The 15,884-nt window shown below is 45.4% G+C and overlaps 1 protein-coding gene across 2 annotated transcripts in view; it reads left to right on the top strand.

Moving 5' to 3' along the window:
• The first annotated feature begins 42 nt into the window (after positions 1–42).
• Positions 43–15,884, top strand: part of rbl2 (retinoblastoma-like 2 (p130)) — a 16,705-nt gene continuing 863 nt past the window's right edge. The window contains exons 1-22 of one of the 2 annotated variants that reach the window (XM_056386957.1): positions 43–1,379; positions 3,537–3,667; positions 4,008–4,208; positions 4,397–4,461; positions 6,064–6,192; positions 7,627–7,787; positions 8,536–8,600; positions 8,761–8,932; positions 9,024–9,187; positions 9,593–9,705; positions 9,789–9,892; positions 10,048–10,185; positions 10,296–10,460; positions 10,538–10,646; positions 11,595–11,867; positions 11,944–12,143; positions 12,328–12,504; positions 12,598–12,669; positions 13,489–13,588; positions 13,955–14,166; positions 14,263–14,436; positions 15,005–15,884. The exon at positions 15,005–15,884 is cut by the window's right edge and continues 863 nt beyond it. In XM_056386957.1, the coding sequence (XP_056242932.1) occupies positions 1,242–1,379; positions 3,537–3,667; positions 4,008–4,208; positions 4,397–4,461; positions 6,064–6,192; positions 7,627–7,787; positions 8,536–8,600; positions 8,761–8,932; positions 9,024–9,187; positions 9,593–9,705; positions 9,789–9,892; positions 10,048–10,185; positions 10,296–10,460; positions 10,538–10,646; positions 11,595–11,867; positions 11,944–12,143; positions 12,328–12,504; positions 12,598–12,669; positions 13,489–13,588; positions 13,955–14,166; positions 14,263–14,436; positions 15,005–15,172 (3,231 nt within the window). In that variant the 5' untranslated portion in view covers positions 43–1,241 and the 3' untranslated portion in view covers positions 15,173–15,884. Of the gene's footprint in view, positions 1,380–3,536; positions 3,668–4,007; positions 4,209–4,396; positions 4,462–6,063; positions 6,193–7,626; positions 7,788–8,535; positions 8,601–8,760; positions 8,933–9,023; positions 9,188–9,592; positions 9,706–9,788; positions 9,893–10,047; positions 10,186–10,295; positions 10,461–10,537; positions 10,647–11,594; positions 11,868–11,943; positions 12,144–12,327; positions 12,505–12,597; positions 12,670–13,488; positions 13,589–13,951; positions 14,167–14,262; positions 14,437–15,004 lie in introns of both variants that reach the window. The other variant, XM_056386956.1, reaches the window with a different exon arrangement.

Here is a 15,884-nt window from a genome sequence, read left to right as displayed (position 1 = left end):
TTCTCACCTGGGTTACCTGTTCGTACTATTCAGTTATAACACATCAGGTGTACAACTGGTAACTTTACTACTGTTCTGAGGACAGACAGTGGCCACAGTCACCCTGTTCAGTTTACTTTGACTTGCTGACCCATCAGGTGAGGACACACTTACCTGTGCTCTGTCTGCAGAATCAGAGGAGGATTTTTCTCCTGAGAGGTTGTTAATCTTCCTGGGGTCCACATAAAATCATCCATGCACAAACAGCGTCCAGACAAATAAACAAACAAACAAACAAGCACTGGCAGTCAGTCTAAACAAAATTACATGATTAAAAATCAAAATACTCAACATATCAGATAACTTAAACAGAGTGGAAACAATAATCTAATGCTGAGGGTTAAAACAAACACATCCTGGCAGGTGGTCTCAGAGGGTGACCTCTCATCAGTTTCTGTTGGACAAAAAAAGATTCATGCATGTTACATGTTCATGTTCACCAATGCTCAGCTCACAAATGCTTTTAGTAAATTAACTGATAATACATTGTGCTTTAACTGAATTAGAGAGTTCAGAATTTTACTTTTAGTGGGATATTTTTACATTGTGATATTGGTGTTTTCAGTTAAGTGAAGGATCTGGATGCTTATCCCACCGCTGGTTTAACAACTAACCCTCGGTTTCATTAAGGTTTAGTGTGTGAAGAGATCACAGCCAAGCTTTGTGTCTGTGAGGCTGATTTCTCGGCGGGAACAGGGATTAATATGAACTAAAGATGTTTATAAAGTTGTACTAACGACGTTTCCATAATCGTAGGTTAAAAAAACACGATTTAAGAGATTTAACGGTTTATCAGACGGACTTCCTGTTGAATCGGGAGGACAACTGAAAACAAAAACAACCGGAAGTAGTAGTGGTTGGAGTGACGGCGGACCCACCCATTCACGCTCAGCTACGCACGTTTAGTGGGCTGGGGTGAGTTACGCTCATTCTCATATTCGCTAACTAAGATACGTACAGAAGTGACGTCTCACTGTGTCTCCGTACGTACGAGGCGTTTACGCAGAATAGTAGCTGTCAATCAAAGGACATTTAAATGGCCACACTGTACAGAGCCGTGTACCGTACAGCACCGTAATAACACTGCTACGGTGACATTTTGTTAGCCAGCTGCGTAAACAGCGTCTGTTTCTCCAGTCGGTGTCTCTCTCCACCCGGTGTTCCCGCGTTTTGTTCGCTAGGTTTGTTCGTGAAGCCGCAAAATGAGCGACGAGGACGAGTTTTTGCAGAAAGCCCGAGCCGGGTTTGAGGATCTGTGTCGGGCTCTGAATATGGACGAGGAGGCGAGCACCGAGGCGTGGAAGACCTACGAGAACATCAGCAGGAACTTTACACTGGAGGTGAGAATACAAACTCTCCTGTTACACCCGGTTACTGTCCCGGTTACTGTGCCCGTTACCGCTCCCGCTTAGCCCGGGTCCCTGCTCACCGATACGTTAGTGCTAGCTAGGTTAACCCGCTGACGATGCTAACTTACACTGGACCGTTACCCGCTCTCCGTCGTTTTAACGGCACAGCAGAAAGACACATGAATAGAAAATAATAGACTGAGGTTTTATATCGTTCAACATGGCGGCTGTAAATATGACGGTTAGCTTCCTACAACCAGCTCAGTGACATGCTAACCTAATGTACACACATACATGTCTGCTGCTAGTAACTGTTGTCACATTACACGAGGACAACAACAACAACAACAACAATGATGATGGTGATGATGATGATGATGATGAGCAGCTGCAGCCACAGAGGGGGGAGGGGCTCTGACATGGTCTCACTGTAACTTAATACACCAGACTGATGATTAATGACAGAACCTGCTTATTAAATAAACCTCAGGTTATTTATAGTCCGTCCTCTGCCTGAAATCCCTCCGCACTGAGGAGCACCTGACTGCATCCACTCAGGTACTGTACTGAACCACAGCTTTAAACTAAAATATTATTATATATCATTTCACTACATTTATCAAACAGCTGTGGAAACTGCAGATAAAGACTAAACATATGATCAGTTCATAGAATAAGATGCTCAGGGTCTGGCCTATGAAAATAAAGTTTGTTTGTATTATAAGTATTTTTACTTTTGATACTTTAAGTACACATTGTAAGTAACACTTTTAATTGTAATGAAGTATCTTTTATAGTGTGCTATTATCAGTGTTGGGAAGGTTAGATTTAAATGTAATAGGTTAAAGATACTAATTAACCTGCTAAAAATGCAAGTACTATAACATTTCAATTACCTCAACAACGTAATGTAACTTATTACATTTGATTACTTTTCAGTCCCATTCATTTAGTCGGCTGGTGCCCGCTCTAGGTTCATATTTAATGTTAATAATAATGATAATAAACTTTATTTGAATAAGAAGTGTAGCACAAAGAGCTTCACATGAAAATAAAATAAACATAAAAACAAGTTAAAACGTTGATGTAAAATGAGATGGAATACTAATAAAAGGATAGATGACATAATGAATAATTAAAAAAAAAGAAAATAATGAAAATACACTGCTGAATGAAGTGAGTGTTATTAGAGCTCACACCTGTCACCTGTCTGACCCCACAGATACACCAACAGAAGAAGTTCCTGTTAAAAGATGCAAAGCAGCAGAATCCGTTATATTCTACATATCAGTGTATTACTGAAAACAATATATTCAGATTCAACCTCTTGTGATTATTAACTGTCATTGAATTACAATGATTTTCTCTGCAGCAGATTAGTTTTTTATTTTGTAATTTAATGAACATGTAACTAGTTAGCCCCCATCACTGTGAATAACTTAGTTTATTTAATTAAAGAGTCGTAATTCCTTCCTTGACAACAACACAGTGCAGCTTACACATTAATATGTCAGTAGTAATAATCTAATAATATTGAAATATAACAGTATAACACTCTGCATCGTGAGTACTTTAACTTTATAGTTAATACCTCAATACTTCTACATCACAGCATCAATACTTTTACTTGAAGGATCTGAATACTTTCTTCTGTCAACCCATTAATACACACACTGAAGGTGAAATAATATATATATTCTAGAGCTGCAACAGTGAGTTGATTAATTGATTAGTTTATCAAAGTTAGGTTGATCAGTAGCATCATAATCCATTAATTGTTTTGATCATTTTTTGAAGGACAAATGTGAGATATTACAACACTTGTCACATGACATGAATTACATTTTAGAGATCAAACAGTTAATGGATGATAATTAGCAGAGTAATCAATAATGAAAATGATTAGTAGTTGCAGCTTGAATATGATCAGCACACAGGTTTCACAGTGTTTGTGAATGAGAAGGTGTTTGTTGTGTTTGTTTGTCATAATCTTTGTGTCTCTCTCCTTTTCTTTCTCTTCCTGTCTCCACCACACTTCTATCTCCTCCTCCTCCACTTTCTCCATTTCCTCCCGCTCTGTGCCTCCCCCCTCACTTATCTCTCCCCCCTCCCCTCTTTGTTCTGAATGCCTCCTCTCCCCTGGTGCAGGGCAGTGAGCTGCACTGGCTGGCCTGTGCTCTGTACGTGGCCTGCAGGTCCTCGGTGCCCACGGTGGGGAAAGGCACCGTTGAGGGGAACTACGTCTCTCTGACCAGAATCCTACGCTGCTCAGAAATGAGGTACTCCCATAATGCATCTGTGCACCCACCTGAAGGACTGTCTGCGCCACCTCTCATGACCTCAGAGAAAAAAATATTTCCAGGGACATTTCAGTCAAGACTGAAACACATGTCATGAATATATAAATACATGAAGACAACTCCTTATTTCCTCTGAAGCACAGAAACCTGCACCAGTTTACATCAGTTCACACTGAAGAACCTAGTTGAACTCAAATATCATGTCAGAGACATCCATCCATCTCAGACCCTGCTGTGTCTACCAGCTCCAGATGTTCGATGGTCTGTTGTGCTCAGCAGCATCCTCCTGACTGTTGATTTCCCGCTCTTCCTCCTGCAGCCTGATCGAGTTCTTCAACAAGATGAAGAAGTGGCAGGACATGGCCGACCTGCCTCAAGACTTCCGTCAGAGCACCGAGAAGCTGGAGAGGAACTTCACCGTGTCGGCCGTCATCTTCAAGAAGTACGTTCCCATCTTCAAGGCCATCTTCAAGGCGCCGTCTGAGGAGCCCCCCCGAGTCCACCGCAGCCGCAAACAGAGGTGAAACACCGTGACCTCTGACCTCACCAGAATGTGACAAATAACTTTAAACCATCAGAGACACAAATCCTGGTCCTGTGCTGGAGGGTTTCTGAGCCTCCAGGTGTCTTTGTGTTAATCTGTCTCTATAAGACATCAGCATGTCTTCAGTCCAGGCTGACGGTGTCCCTCATGTCTTTGTTCTCCAGACGTCACCCCTGCACCGTGACTGAGGTCTTCAACTTCTGCTGGGTTCTGTTTGTCCACGCTAAAGGTGAACATTCATTTCTCCACTCAGAGTAGAGAAGCTGCTCACGTGCAGGTCCAGGTCCAGGTCAGGTCAGGTAAGGTCCGGGTTAGTTCAGGTCCAGGTCCAGGTCCAGGTCAGGTCAGGTCAGGTCAGGTCAGGTCTGGGTTAGTTCAGGTCCAGGTCCAGGTCCAGGTCCAGGTCCAGGTCAGGTCAGGTCAGGTCAGGTCAGGTCAGGTCAGGTCAGGTCCGGGTTAGTTCAGGTCCAGGTCCAGGTCCAGGTCAGGTCAGGTCAGGTCAGGTCAGGTCTGGGTTAGTTCAGGTCCAGGTCCAGGTCCAGGTCCAGGTCCAGGTCCAGGTCAGGTCAGGTCAGGTCCGGGTTAGTTCAGGTCCAGGTCCAGGTCCAGGTCAGGTCAGGTCAGGTCCAGGTCCAGGTCCAGGTCCAGGTCCAGGTCCAGGTCAGGTCAGGTCAGGTCAGGTCAGGTCAGGTCCGGTCCAGGTCCAGGTCCAGGTCCAGGTCCTCCTCCTGTTTTATATGGAAACACAACCTGACTATAATGGATAGATTCACAGTTTCCATGTCTGCTGTAAAGTGCTGACACGCCCACGCTGTGTGCACTGAAGGACTGAGATCTGTTCAGTCCACCTCTGGTCTGGTCTGGGACTCATTCTCTCCAGATGTTGAAAAGGTGTAAATGCATCCGTCAGTCCAAGACTCAGACGATGTTTCCTCCTCCCAGAGTGGAGCTGTGTCAGTGGAAACAGGAGAAACCCTCAGGGATCAGAGCTCAGTGTGTGGTCTCTGGTCTCCTCTGGGATCAAGTCCAGACTCGTGATCAGCTGGACGACTTCATGTCAAATCCTGCTGCCAGTCACTTTCAGGCCTTTATAAGAGATGATTGTGTTTCCACTGGTGTGACTTTGACAACTGCACACTGACAGGTCTGGATCAGGAGGATCTGGATCAGGGATTTCCACTGACACGTTATATTTTAGCTGTAATTATGAAACTACAGGACGAGTATTTATCTTTGAGTGAGTCAGAGCTGTTGAAACTCTCATCTTATTTCAGGGTTTATTCTGACAGTTCAGCCTCAGCAGCTGCAGCTTGTTCCTCTCATGTCATCACAGTCACACAGTGAAACATCATTATTTTGTCTGAAAATATAAAATACAGGAAACAAACATGAAAATATTCTCATGCAATTAAGATTTTTAATTGTGGCTCATGTTGTGCAAACTGAATGAAGACAGTCACAGTCTGAGAGACGTGTTAAAAACCTTGTTAATGTCGCAGCAGACAGAACATCTTAAAAACCTGAGCCTGCGCTGTACGATGATTGACTCTGTGACGTGAACGTGAAGAGAGGATCAAACTGTGGTCTGATCCTGAGCAGCTCCTCGCTGGTTTTCACTGAGGAGGAGAAGAAGTGTTCACACTTTCACTTCTCTCTGCTGCCAGGATCCTCCTTCATCCCCTCACCTCAGAGCATCTGACACACAGGACTGTGGTCTGGACCTGCCTGTGTAGACTTGGCAGGATCGCTGTGGTGGAGCGCTGTGCCAACATAGCCTGCAGACACAGAGACTCCCTCATGTGGCGTCATGTTTCTCCCCCTCTCTCATCAGGGAACTTTCCCATGATCAGTGACGACCTGGTGAACTCGTACCATCTGCTGCTGTGCGCTCTGGACCTGGTCTTCACCAACGCTCTGCTGTGCCACGCCAGGAAAGACCTGCTCAACCCAGACTTCACAGGTACCGCTCTGCACTGCTGCGTCCACCTCCAGTTCAGGGTCAGTAGAAAGTAGAAAAGGCTGCACAGGTGTAACCAGGAGAAGACGTCAGCACACAGGTAACCTTCCTCCTTCACGTCCTAACATTTTAGAGAAGGAAATGTCAAGTCAGAGTTTATTTATAAAGACCGACCGATTACAACTATGTCTCAAGGGGCTCAACAATCCGGACCCTGTGTCCTCAAACCCTCGAATCAGACTAAGAAAAACTAGCTATTGGTAAGTTTTCTATTGCTACATCGCTAACGTTAGCATTAACTGCTGTTTACTCACCAGTCTCACCAAGAGATTCCGCCATTGATGCATTTACAATACAAGAGGTTATAATACGTCCTCTGAGCAGCTACGTCTTCAGAGCACACTGGGCGCTACAGTGACTCAGTATCGGAAAGTGACGGGCCGGCTGGACAGGGGCTAGCTGGTTAGCATGCTAACTTCAGTAGAAGAAAAGAAGTGATAGAAATAGAAGCAAAACAAGAGATAACATTGGCTCTTGGTGAGTAAAGGAATGAGGTTTGATGCTGGACTAAAACATTTGCACAGCTGATGATGCTAACGTTAGCTAGCTGGCTGTTCTCCGCTGTTACAGCCACTGTCCTCTCTCTGAGAGCAGCTGCTGGAGACCGAACACAGAGCTCAAAGAGACACTGGGCTGAGAACCAGAAGGTTAAATACAGCTACTTTATAAGATGACAATATTCTGACGTTGACAGTTCGTCTCTTCTGCCCCCAAGTGGCCTGAAATGAGTGAATGCAGCTTTAACATATTGAGTGTGTTGAAGGTTTCTTCTGGCTCCTGTGGTGAGGGATTATTTTAATATAAATGTGATCAGATATGAAGCACATTACAGTTTTACTTCCACCTGTCAAACACACGTCTCAGAGCTGTAAGTGCTTCTGTCACAGAGTTGTGAAACATGACTTTAAATAACCATAAAATGAAATCAGCACAGGCGTGTAGGAAGCCTGCTTATCAGTCCCGTACAGCACTAAATCAACATGTAAAATAAATCTAAAGTTACAGCTGCAGCAGCGTGAATCAGCTCTGCCCTCTCTTCCTGTTGACACCTCGTGCTTCCTCTGCTCCTTCTCTAAACACTGTGTTTATTCTGCTGGAGAACCTGTGGACAGGAAGCTGCTCTGAGGCAGGAAACTCACTTCTCCTCTCCACATGATGACATGAAAGCTCGCTGATGTCTGAGTGTTCCAGCAGAGGAACCAATATCAATAAAACAATATGAATGAAAACAGAGACAAAGCACAATCTGAAGATTAACACGGTGTGAAAATGTAAAGTTAGTAAAGTCCGTCAGTTTGTTTCAGGGGTGAACGAGGTCCCGTCACCCGGTCACTGGTCGTCCTGGTAACCAGTCCTCCCCTGTCTCGTCCGCTCCAGGTCTACCTGAGGACTTCAGCAGTAAGGACTACAGACCGTCCTCAGGTCCGTACTGCTTCATAGAGCAGCTGTGTGAGCTGCATGAGGGGCTGGTGCTGGAGGCCAAGGGGGTCAAAGAGCACTTCTGGAAACCCTTCATCAAGAAGCTCTTCCACAAGAGGGTGAGGCATGCTGGGAATTAATAAGAGATGTTAATGTGCTCGTTACTCAGTGTTCCTCGTACTTTAAGTGACAGACTGATCTTCACTTACAGGTGTCGTATGTTTTCATAGATCAATGTCTCTCTTCCATCCTCACTCAGCCACAGACTTTCATTCATTTTCATATGATACAAAGACCAAGAGAGTCGGAGACCACAGGTAGATTTACAGAGATATCAGACTGGTTCTCTGATCAATCAATCCTATCAAGACTTCAAGGTGTTTTAAGAGTCACCTGTCTACAGCTGTAAATAGGTTCATTATACCTGTTATCAAAAACAAACAGAGCAAATGTAACTTCATCCATCAGTGTTTGTTTTCTTTATCTTTATTTTCCACAGATACACTCAGTGACTTTATACTTTCTCTATCCTCTGACCTTAAACACCTGAACCTTAAAACCAGGTCTGAACTCTCAGTGTCAGAAACTGGGGATCAACTAAAACATCCTCACTTCAATGCCCCCCCCCCCCCCCCCCCCAACGACACACACACACACACACACACACACACACACACACACACACACACACACACACAGACACACACACACACACACACACACACACACACACACACACACACACACACACACACAGACACACACACACACACACACAGACACACACACACACACACACACACACACACACACACACACACACACACACACACTCTCTCTGTAGATTTTAACTTCCTGTCCCCACAGATCCTCCGAGGGAAGGAGGACAGTCTGACTGGATTTCTGGATCCCATGAACTTTGGAGACAGTTTGTGAGTGTCGACTCAGTGTCTTTAAATGACTGAATCAAACAGAAACCTGTGTTCAGTTACATGTTTATCACGTTTTCTACCAGAAGAGAAACTTTTACCTGTTATCTCCACAAAACCTTGAAGAGGAATAAAGAAACTACGTCTGTTTCCTCCCCCTCAGCTTGTCTCTCAGTCGGGTCTATGAGGAACATGTTCTGGCGACCGGCAGTCTGGATGAGAGGATCTTCACCGGTGAGGGGGCGAGCGAGGACATCGGCACCCCGGGGCCCTGCCTCTGTGAGGGGGTGGAGAACCAGGACAGCGCCACCTACAGGCTTCACACCAACCTCACTGTGAGACGACAGCCTGTTTATTTTTCTGAACTCTGTTTCGTCTCTTGTTTGAACCATTAAATGACCAAAGTGTCGTCTGTTCTCCCATCAGGCCTCAGCTCTGAAGGTCTCCACTCCTCTGACAGGGAGGAAGTACGTTCAGGAGAACAGCCTGGCCTCTCCGGTCTCATCCGCCATGAAGAGTGTGGGACGTCTCCACACTCTGCTGTCGGGAACCAAACAGGGTCCGAGCCCTAAACTCACAGAGACTCTCAGGTGTGGTTCTGGATCTGGACATGTCACTGCCCTAAACTGGAGATGTGATAACAAGATGGCGTCCGCAAAGACATGAAACCAAGTTAAAGTCAAGTTTCATCCTGCTTCTCTCCAGTCCAACTGTTCCTCTGTAGTTTTACTCGTCTGCATTCAGAGGGAAATATTGTTTTTCACGTCACTACAACTGTTGTTCAACTCTTACTTGTTTACTTTGACCTCTGATACTGTAACTGCATCAAGCTGATTATATGTTTGTCTTTTCACTGAAGTGATATTTTGAATGACTGTAGACTTAATCTCTTCTTTGCCATTGAACTTAGTATAATTATCTTTAGATGAATAATTATTAAGTTGTCTGCTACAGTGTAACCACAGAAACTGTTTCCCTGCTGCTTTGTGTCTCAGGACCTGTGCCAGAGACCCTAGTGATGTCATCAGTAAGCGTCTGAAGGACATGTTTGACCTCTTCTCTCAACATTATGAGAAGAGTGGTGCGGAGAAACGGGGGATGGGTAAAGGTACATGAACACACTCATGAACAGAAGCTCTTAGGGGTGTTTGTGTTTCTCTCTGACCTCCTGAATCAATCACGTCCTCACAGACATGGCAGTGAAGTATTTCCACCTGGCAGAGGCGCTCTACTACAGGATCCTGGAGTCCATCATCGAGAGGGAGAAGATGATTCTGGGAGACGCTGACCTGTCTGTGAGTGTTTTCCTCTGGCCTTTCACAGCTGTGTCTCATAAACATCTAAGTGTGTGGAGTTGAGTGGTGAACGTGTGTGTGTGTGTGTGTGTGTGTGTGTGTGTGTGTGTGTGTGTGTGTGTGTGTGTGTGTGTGTGTGTGTGTGTGTGTTGCAGTGTATTCTGGAGCAGGACATCTTCCACCGCTCTCTGCTGGCCTGCTGCTTGGAGATCGTCACCTTCTCCTACAGACCTCCAGGAGACTTCCCCAACGTGATCACCATCTTCCAGCTGCCTGCCTATCACTTCTACAAGGTATCAATACAACCAATCACTTCTACTAGTATCAATACAACCAATCACTTCTACTAGTATCTATACAACCAATCACTTCTGCTAGTATTGATCAGTGTCCCTGTGTGCAGGTGATCGAGGTGTTGGTGCGCTCGGAGCAGGGTCTGTTCCGGGAGGTGGTGAAGCACCTGAACCAGGTGGAGGAGCAGGTGCTGGAGAGTCTGGCCTGGAGCAGAGACTCCCCGCTGTGGGAGAGTCTCCGTGGGGCCAAAGACCTGGTCCCAGCCTGTCAGGAGGTCAGTGAACGCAACGCCGCACACTCTAACACGGTGACAGCAGGAGGTTCAGTGTGTGTCTGTCGTGTTGTGTTCAGGTGATGCCTCCTCAGTACCTGGAACAAAATGATGACAGCAGCACAGGCAGCGTTCCCAACACACCTGTGAACCACGGACCTGAACTCAACACCAACAGCACTGTCAAAGGTGTGTGTGTGTGTGTGTGTGTGTGTGTGTGTGTGTGTGAGTGTGCGTGTGGTATTACTCTTTTGATAAAACACGTTAGCCACTAAGAATTGACATTTCTGTCAAGGAAATATCATTTTTCTGCAGTAAATCCTCCCACAGTTTTCCCACATGAACGATCCAGGTGTCAAATCAAACACTTTCTTCTTCTTCACTTTTCTTTTTACAAACGTAGAAGGAGAAATTTAGTTCAGTGTAAAAAATGAAACCTTTACCTACATTTAACAAATTAAAAGAGGGACAGGCCACAAACCTCTGAAGATAAAGATAACTGTAATAGCTTTTTTCAAATGTGTTTTTAAATGTGAATTTAATTTGAAAATTCCCATTAGCCACTTAAAATTTTCCAAGATGGCCGCCAGGAAACATATTTAACCACTGGACAAATTTAAAAGATTTTACAACTGAATCCTGTGTTTGACTATGAGGATGTTAAATTCACTGTTCTTAATGTCAATTAAATATTATTTTAAATGAGTAGAATGATCAGCTGGACCACATGCAGGAAGTTTCCTGGTGAGGTTCTGTCTCATGAAGTAGAACAGGACCAGGATCAGTGTGTTCACACGTAGTAAAACCAGGTCACAGTCTGTAGTTTCTTAAACATCTTCCAGGTGTAAAGTCACCTGATAACTCAGGTAGTTGTTTTCTTGATGGGGGCGGGGTTTACCTGCATTCCTGTAGTTCTGATTGGCCCAACAATTTGTTTGAATGTTCAAATCTGAGACAATCTCTCAAAGACAGAACAATAACCGATACCTGGACAAACTGAGAATAATCAATAACTTAGATCCATGTTGGCAGCTGGAAACAGACCTGCTGCCCCACCTGTTTAATATTTGATTTAATGAATAAAATGTGTTTTAAATAGTTTGCTGCACTCTGCCCCCCTCCCTCCACCTCTGACAGGAGTGTCCCCCTCCCCCACCACTCTGCTGGACCGTTACAGCTCCTCCCCCACCGGCACCGCTCGCCGCCGCCTGTTTGTGGACCCGGTGGACGGTGAGACCAGAGTCACCTCCACCAGCAGCACCAGTACCACCAGCACAACGCCAACCGGTGTGACCAAGACCAGACAGGCCAGCCTGGTCACAGCTATCCCAGCTGGGCAGACTGTGGTCACCATGGCAACCGCCACCGTTACCGCCAACAACGGGCAGACGGTCACCATACCTGTGCAGGGTGAGACACTGAGGAGATGCAGCCGACTGTGAAATGATACATGATAAGGACCAATAACAAACCCTCACCTCTGCAGGTATAGCCAATGAGAGCGGAGGAATCACCTTCATCCCCGTCCAGGTGAGTGTGACCGGACAGGGCGGAGCCACGCTGCAGCCGCTGTCCGCCCAGACTCTGACCGGCACCCTAACCGTCCAATCAGCTGTGACCAAGCCAGCTGCCAAACCAGCGAGCAGTCCTCTGAGAAAAGGCTCGCTGTCCCTGTTCTTCAGGAAGGTACGAATCACATCACCTGACAGGTCCTCACCTGTTCACCTACAACACCTACATCACCTGACAGGTGTGACAGACTTTATGCACAGACTTTTATTAGACACTAACAGACTAACAGGCTAAATCAGTGACAGCTGCTAGCTAACTAACCCTGGGTTAATGTGGACTTCCTGTTTCCCTCCCTCAGGTGTACCACCTGGCCAGCGTTCGTCTCAGAGACCTTTGTGCGAAGCTGGACATCTCATCTGAGCTGAGGAGGAAGATCTGGACGTGTTTTGAATATTCTCTGGTCCACTGCACGGACCTGATGATGGACCGTCACCTGGACCAGCTCCTCATGTGTGCTGTTTACGTCATGGCAAAGGTGTGTGTGAGTCTGCAGGGGTATGAACACCTGACTGCACAGTGTGTGTGTGTTTCTGTTGAAATAAAGGTGTGTGTTCTTTGTCTGCGTCAGGTGACCAAAGAGGACAAATCCTTTCAGAACATCATGAAGTGTTACCGCAGCCAGCCTCAGGCCAGCAGCAACGTGAGTCCACTCTCACACAGACACTCTGAATCATCTGTTGCACAAAGCAGTTTAGTTCAAGTTTAACTTTATGTGTCGTATGTAGGTTAACAGTACAATGAAATGTGTTGGACAACAATCTGGTCAACTCAGCAATAAAAACTAGAATAATATAAATTAGAAATAATATAATAAAAATTGAATTTTGTATAACACTTGTCATTTTACGCATAATTACTCATATTTTCTGTGCATCACACACGTCTCTCTACTTTAAATTCTGTTATTTCTAATTTATGTTATGCTAGTTTTTTCAGTCCTTTACTATCATAAGGTGGAGTGTGGTGCAATGAATTCTGGGTAAATTAAGAGTTTTTTCAAAATGAAAAGAAAAAAGCGACAGAGGAACCACATCCAATCACTGAGCTCTGTTTACCTCAGCAGAACATGTTTGTCTTTAGGAAGCATTCAAAAGTTACAGGAAGTTTTACTTTGAAAATTCAGTGAAGAGTGAAACAATAAAAATAAAAATCTGATTTGGTCTAAAAACTGTTTCTCTTCTCTCTCCATAACAACGTTAGAAAACCACAAATTATGATCCATGTTTTCCTGTTTGTTGTTGTTGAGTGCTGCTGGTCAGCGCAGGTTTCACTGATTGTTACCATGGTAACATTGGTCTTAGACCCGAGTTAGTCTGGGGGGTGTGTCTGATGTTTGTGTCTTAAAATGACTTTATTTTTCTGACTAACATTAGACTGTGTGTGTGTGTGTGTGTGTGTGTGTGTGTGTGTGTGTGTGTGTGTGTGTGTGTGTGTGTGTGTGTGTGTGTGTGTGTTCCAGGTATACAGGAGTGTGTTGATCTCAGGGAGGAGGAAGCGTCACTCCGGCACCAACGACACAAACAAACAGAACTCGTCTCCTGACACCAGTCTGGATCCAGGTCTGAAACCTCCTCACTGTCTCCAGGGTCGACATTGATATGGAACCAATAAATCTATCAATCTATTTTATATTGATCAGTCAGCTGTAGTGTAAGAGGAGCTGAACCCACAGCGAACTGTCTCCATCTCTGCTGCTCTGGAGATTATCAGCCTCTTTTAGCTCCTAGTTTTGGTTTTTCACTTCCTGTCTGGGTCAGTCTCTGTGTTTTCAAAATAAAAGCTGCAAAAAACAAACAGGGCTAACAGAGGGATCATTGGACTGCGACTGATCAGGAGGCGGGAAAATAAATAACTGTAGTTTTCAGGTTTTTATCCCACATGACTCTGGGTCCCCCCCACCCCCCCCACCCCCCTCTCCCCAGCAGGTGGAGACAACAGTCCAGTACCTATTCGCTCCAGCAGCACCTTGCCTGCCCCCCAGCCTGGCAGTGCCCCCTCCACACCCAACAAGAACCCCTCCTCGTCTTCCTCAGCGGAGGAGGAGCGAGGAGACCTGATCCACTTCTACAACAACGTTTACATCAAACAGATGAGACTGTTTGCTCTGAGATACTCCCCCAGCTCCCCCTCTGCAGGGGTGAGTCAGCCTCACCTCCTCACTCTGCTCCACACATGCAGCTGCTGTGTGGCTCAAAGGTTCACTGTGTGTGTGTGTGTGTGTGTGTGTGTCCAGGTGGAGTCCCCCTCCCTCTGTCCGTATCCCACCCTGAGAATCGGCTCTCCTCGTCGGATGCTTCTGTCCAGCAAACACTCCATCTACATCTCACCTCACAAGACAGGCTCCGCCCCCTCGCCAACAACCCCCCGAGACAAGATCTACTACTACATCTGCAGCAGCCCCCCCAATGTGAGACCCACACCAGACACACACACACACACACACACACAAACACACACACACACACACACACACAGTGGTAGGTAGATGGCATCCAGTGATTGCGCGGCTCGAGGAACCAGAGCAGGAAGATCATTGGTCAGAAATGATGATGGAGGATGTGACAGTGTGGGGAGGCCAAGTTTAACTTCTCCTCAGCTGAGCGAGTTACTGAAGGCTGTTGTGCAGAATCTCTTTAAATGTTTCCTTAGTTTAAGAAAAAAGTTGAGGCACTTACAGCAGTTAAAGAGATTTTACAGCAGTACTGTTTCCATGGAAACTGTTGATTTGCTGCCATTAGCACTTGTGATAGGCCGAAGCTGTGATCTCATCCTCCTGTTGATTTGACGGGAACTTCACCAGGTGAACTTCAATAAGGTTTAACTGACTTTAAGTGATTCCTGAAGTTTAAGACTGAGATAAGGAGAAAATGAATTGTCAGGAGTCAAGCGAGTTTCTGTTCACTAACATTCATTCAATCACACACGTTGGATAACACACTCTGACCTCTGACCTCTGACCCCTGACCCACCCTCAGCGTCTGCAGGAGATCAACAGTATGATCCGGACTGGGGAGACCCCCACCAGGAAGCGCAGCATGCCTCTGGAGGACGAGACGTCCCCCAAGAGGGTGTGTCCTGACAATCACTCCGCCCTGCTGCGCCGCCTGCAGGACGTCGCCAATGACCGCAGCTCCTCCCACTGAGATCACACACACATTGAATACACACGTCACACACACACACACACTCTCATACTATCACCACAGTGACACACACTCCAGGTCAGAGGTCAGACTCTTCAGGAGCATTTTGGTCACTCGTGAATTTTATAGAACTTTAAATAATAAATCTGCAGTCATGTGATCACATGTTGTTCACATGTTGGTCACATGTTTGTCACATGTTGTTCACATGTTGTTCACATGTTGTTCACATGTTGGTCACATGTTGGTCACATGTCTGACCAACAGGAAACATGGAGGAGAAACATTTGACCAGAGAAACACTGAGGTGTAAAAACGAAACCAGAAACAGACAAATATATCTGAACAGGAAGAACCATCTCACTGTTACCATGGAAACAGACTGTTGTTTTAATACAGACCTGATTCAAACTAATTTCATTTCATTCATCATTAATTAACTGAACTGAATTCTGACGAAAATATCAGGATGTTTATATTTTTTTTGAAGTTCTGTAAAATTCACTCTGAAAACGACCAAAGTGAAAAAAAAACAGATTTCTGTCTGTTGCTTTAAAAAGTTAAGACATTCATTTTTAAGTTTTCCAGATGTTTGTGTGTGTTTGGTTTGAACTGAGGCTCCTCCTCGGGGACAGGTGAGTCCAGGTGACTTACACTAACACAGTCAGCACCTGGAGCTGCAGCAGTGACTGTGACACACATCATGGAGGAG

Source organism: Seriola aureovittata, chromosome 10, assembly GCF_021018895.1.
Source record: "Seriola aureovittata isolate HTS-2021-v1 ecotype China chromosome 10, ASM2101889v1, whole genome shotgun sequence".
NCBI classification, from domain to species: domain Eukaryota; kingdom Metazoa; phylum Chordata; class Actinopteri; order Carangiformes; family Carangidae; genus Seriola; species Seriola aureovittata.
The sequence above is the reverse complement of the archived record's forward strand: the minus strand, read 5'-3'. Positions and strand labels throughout refer to the sequence as shown.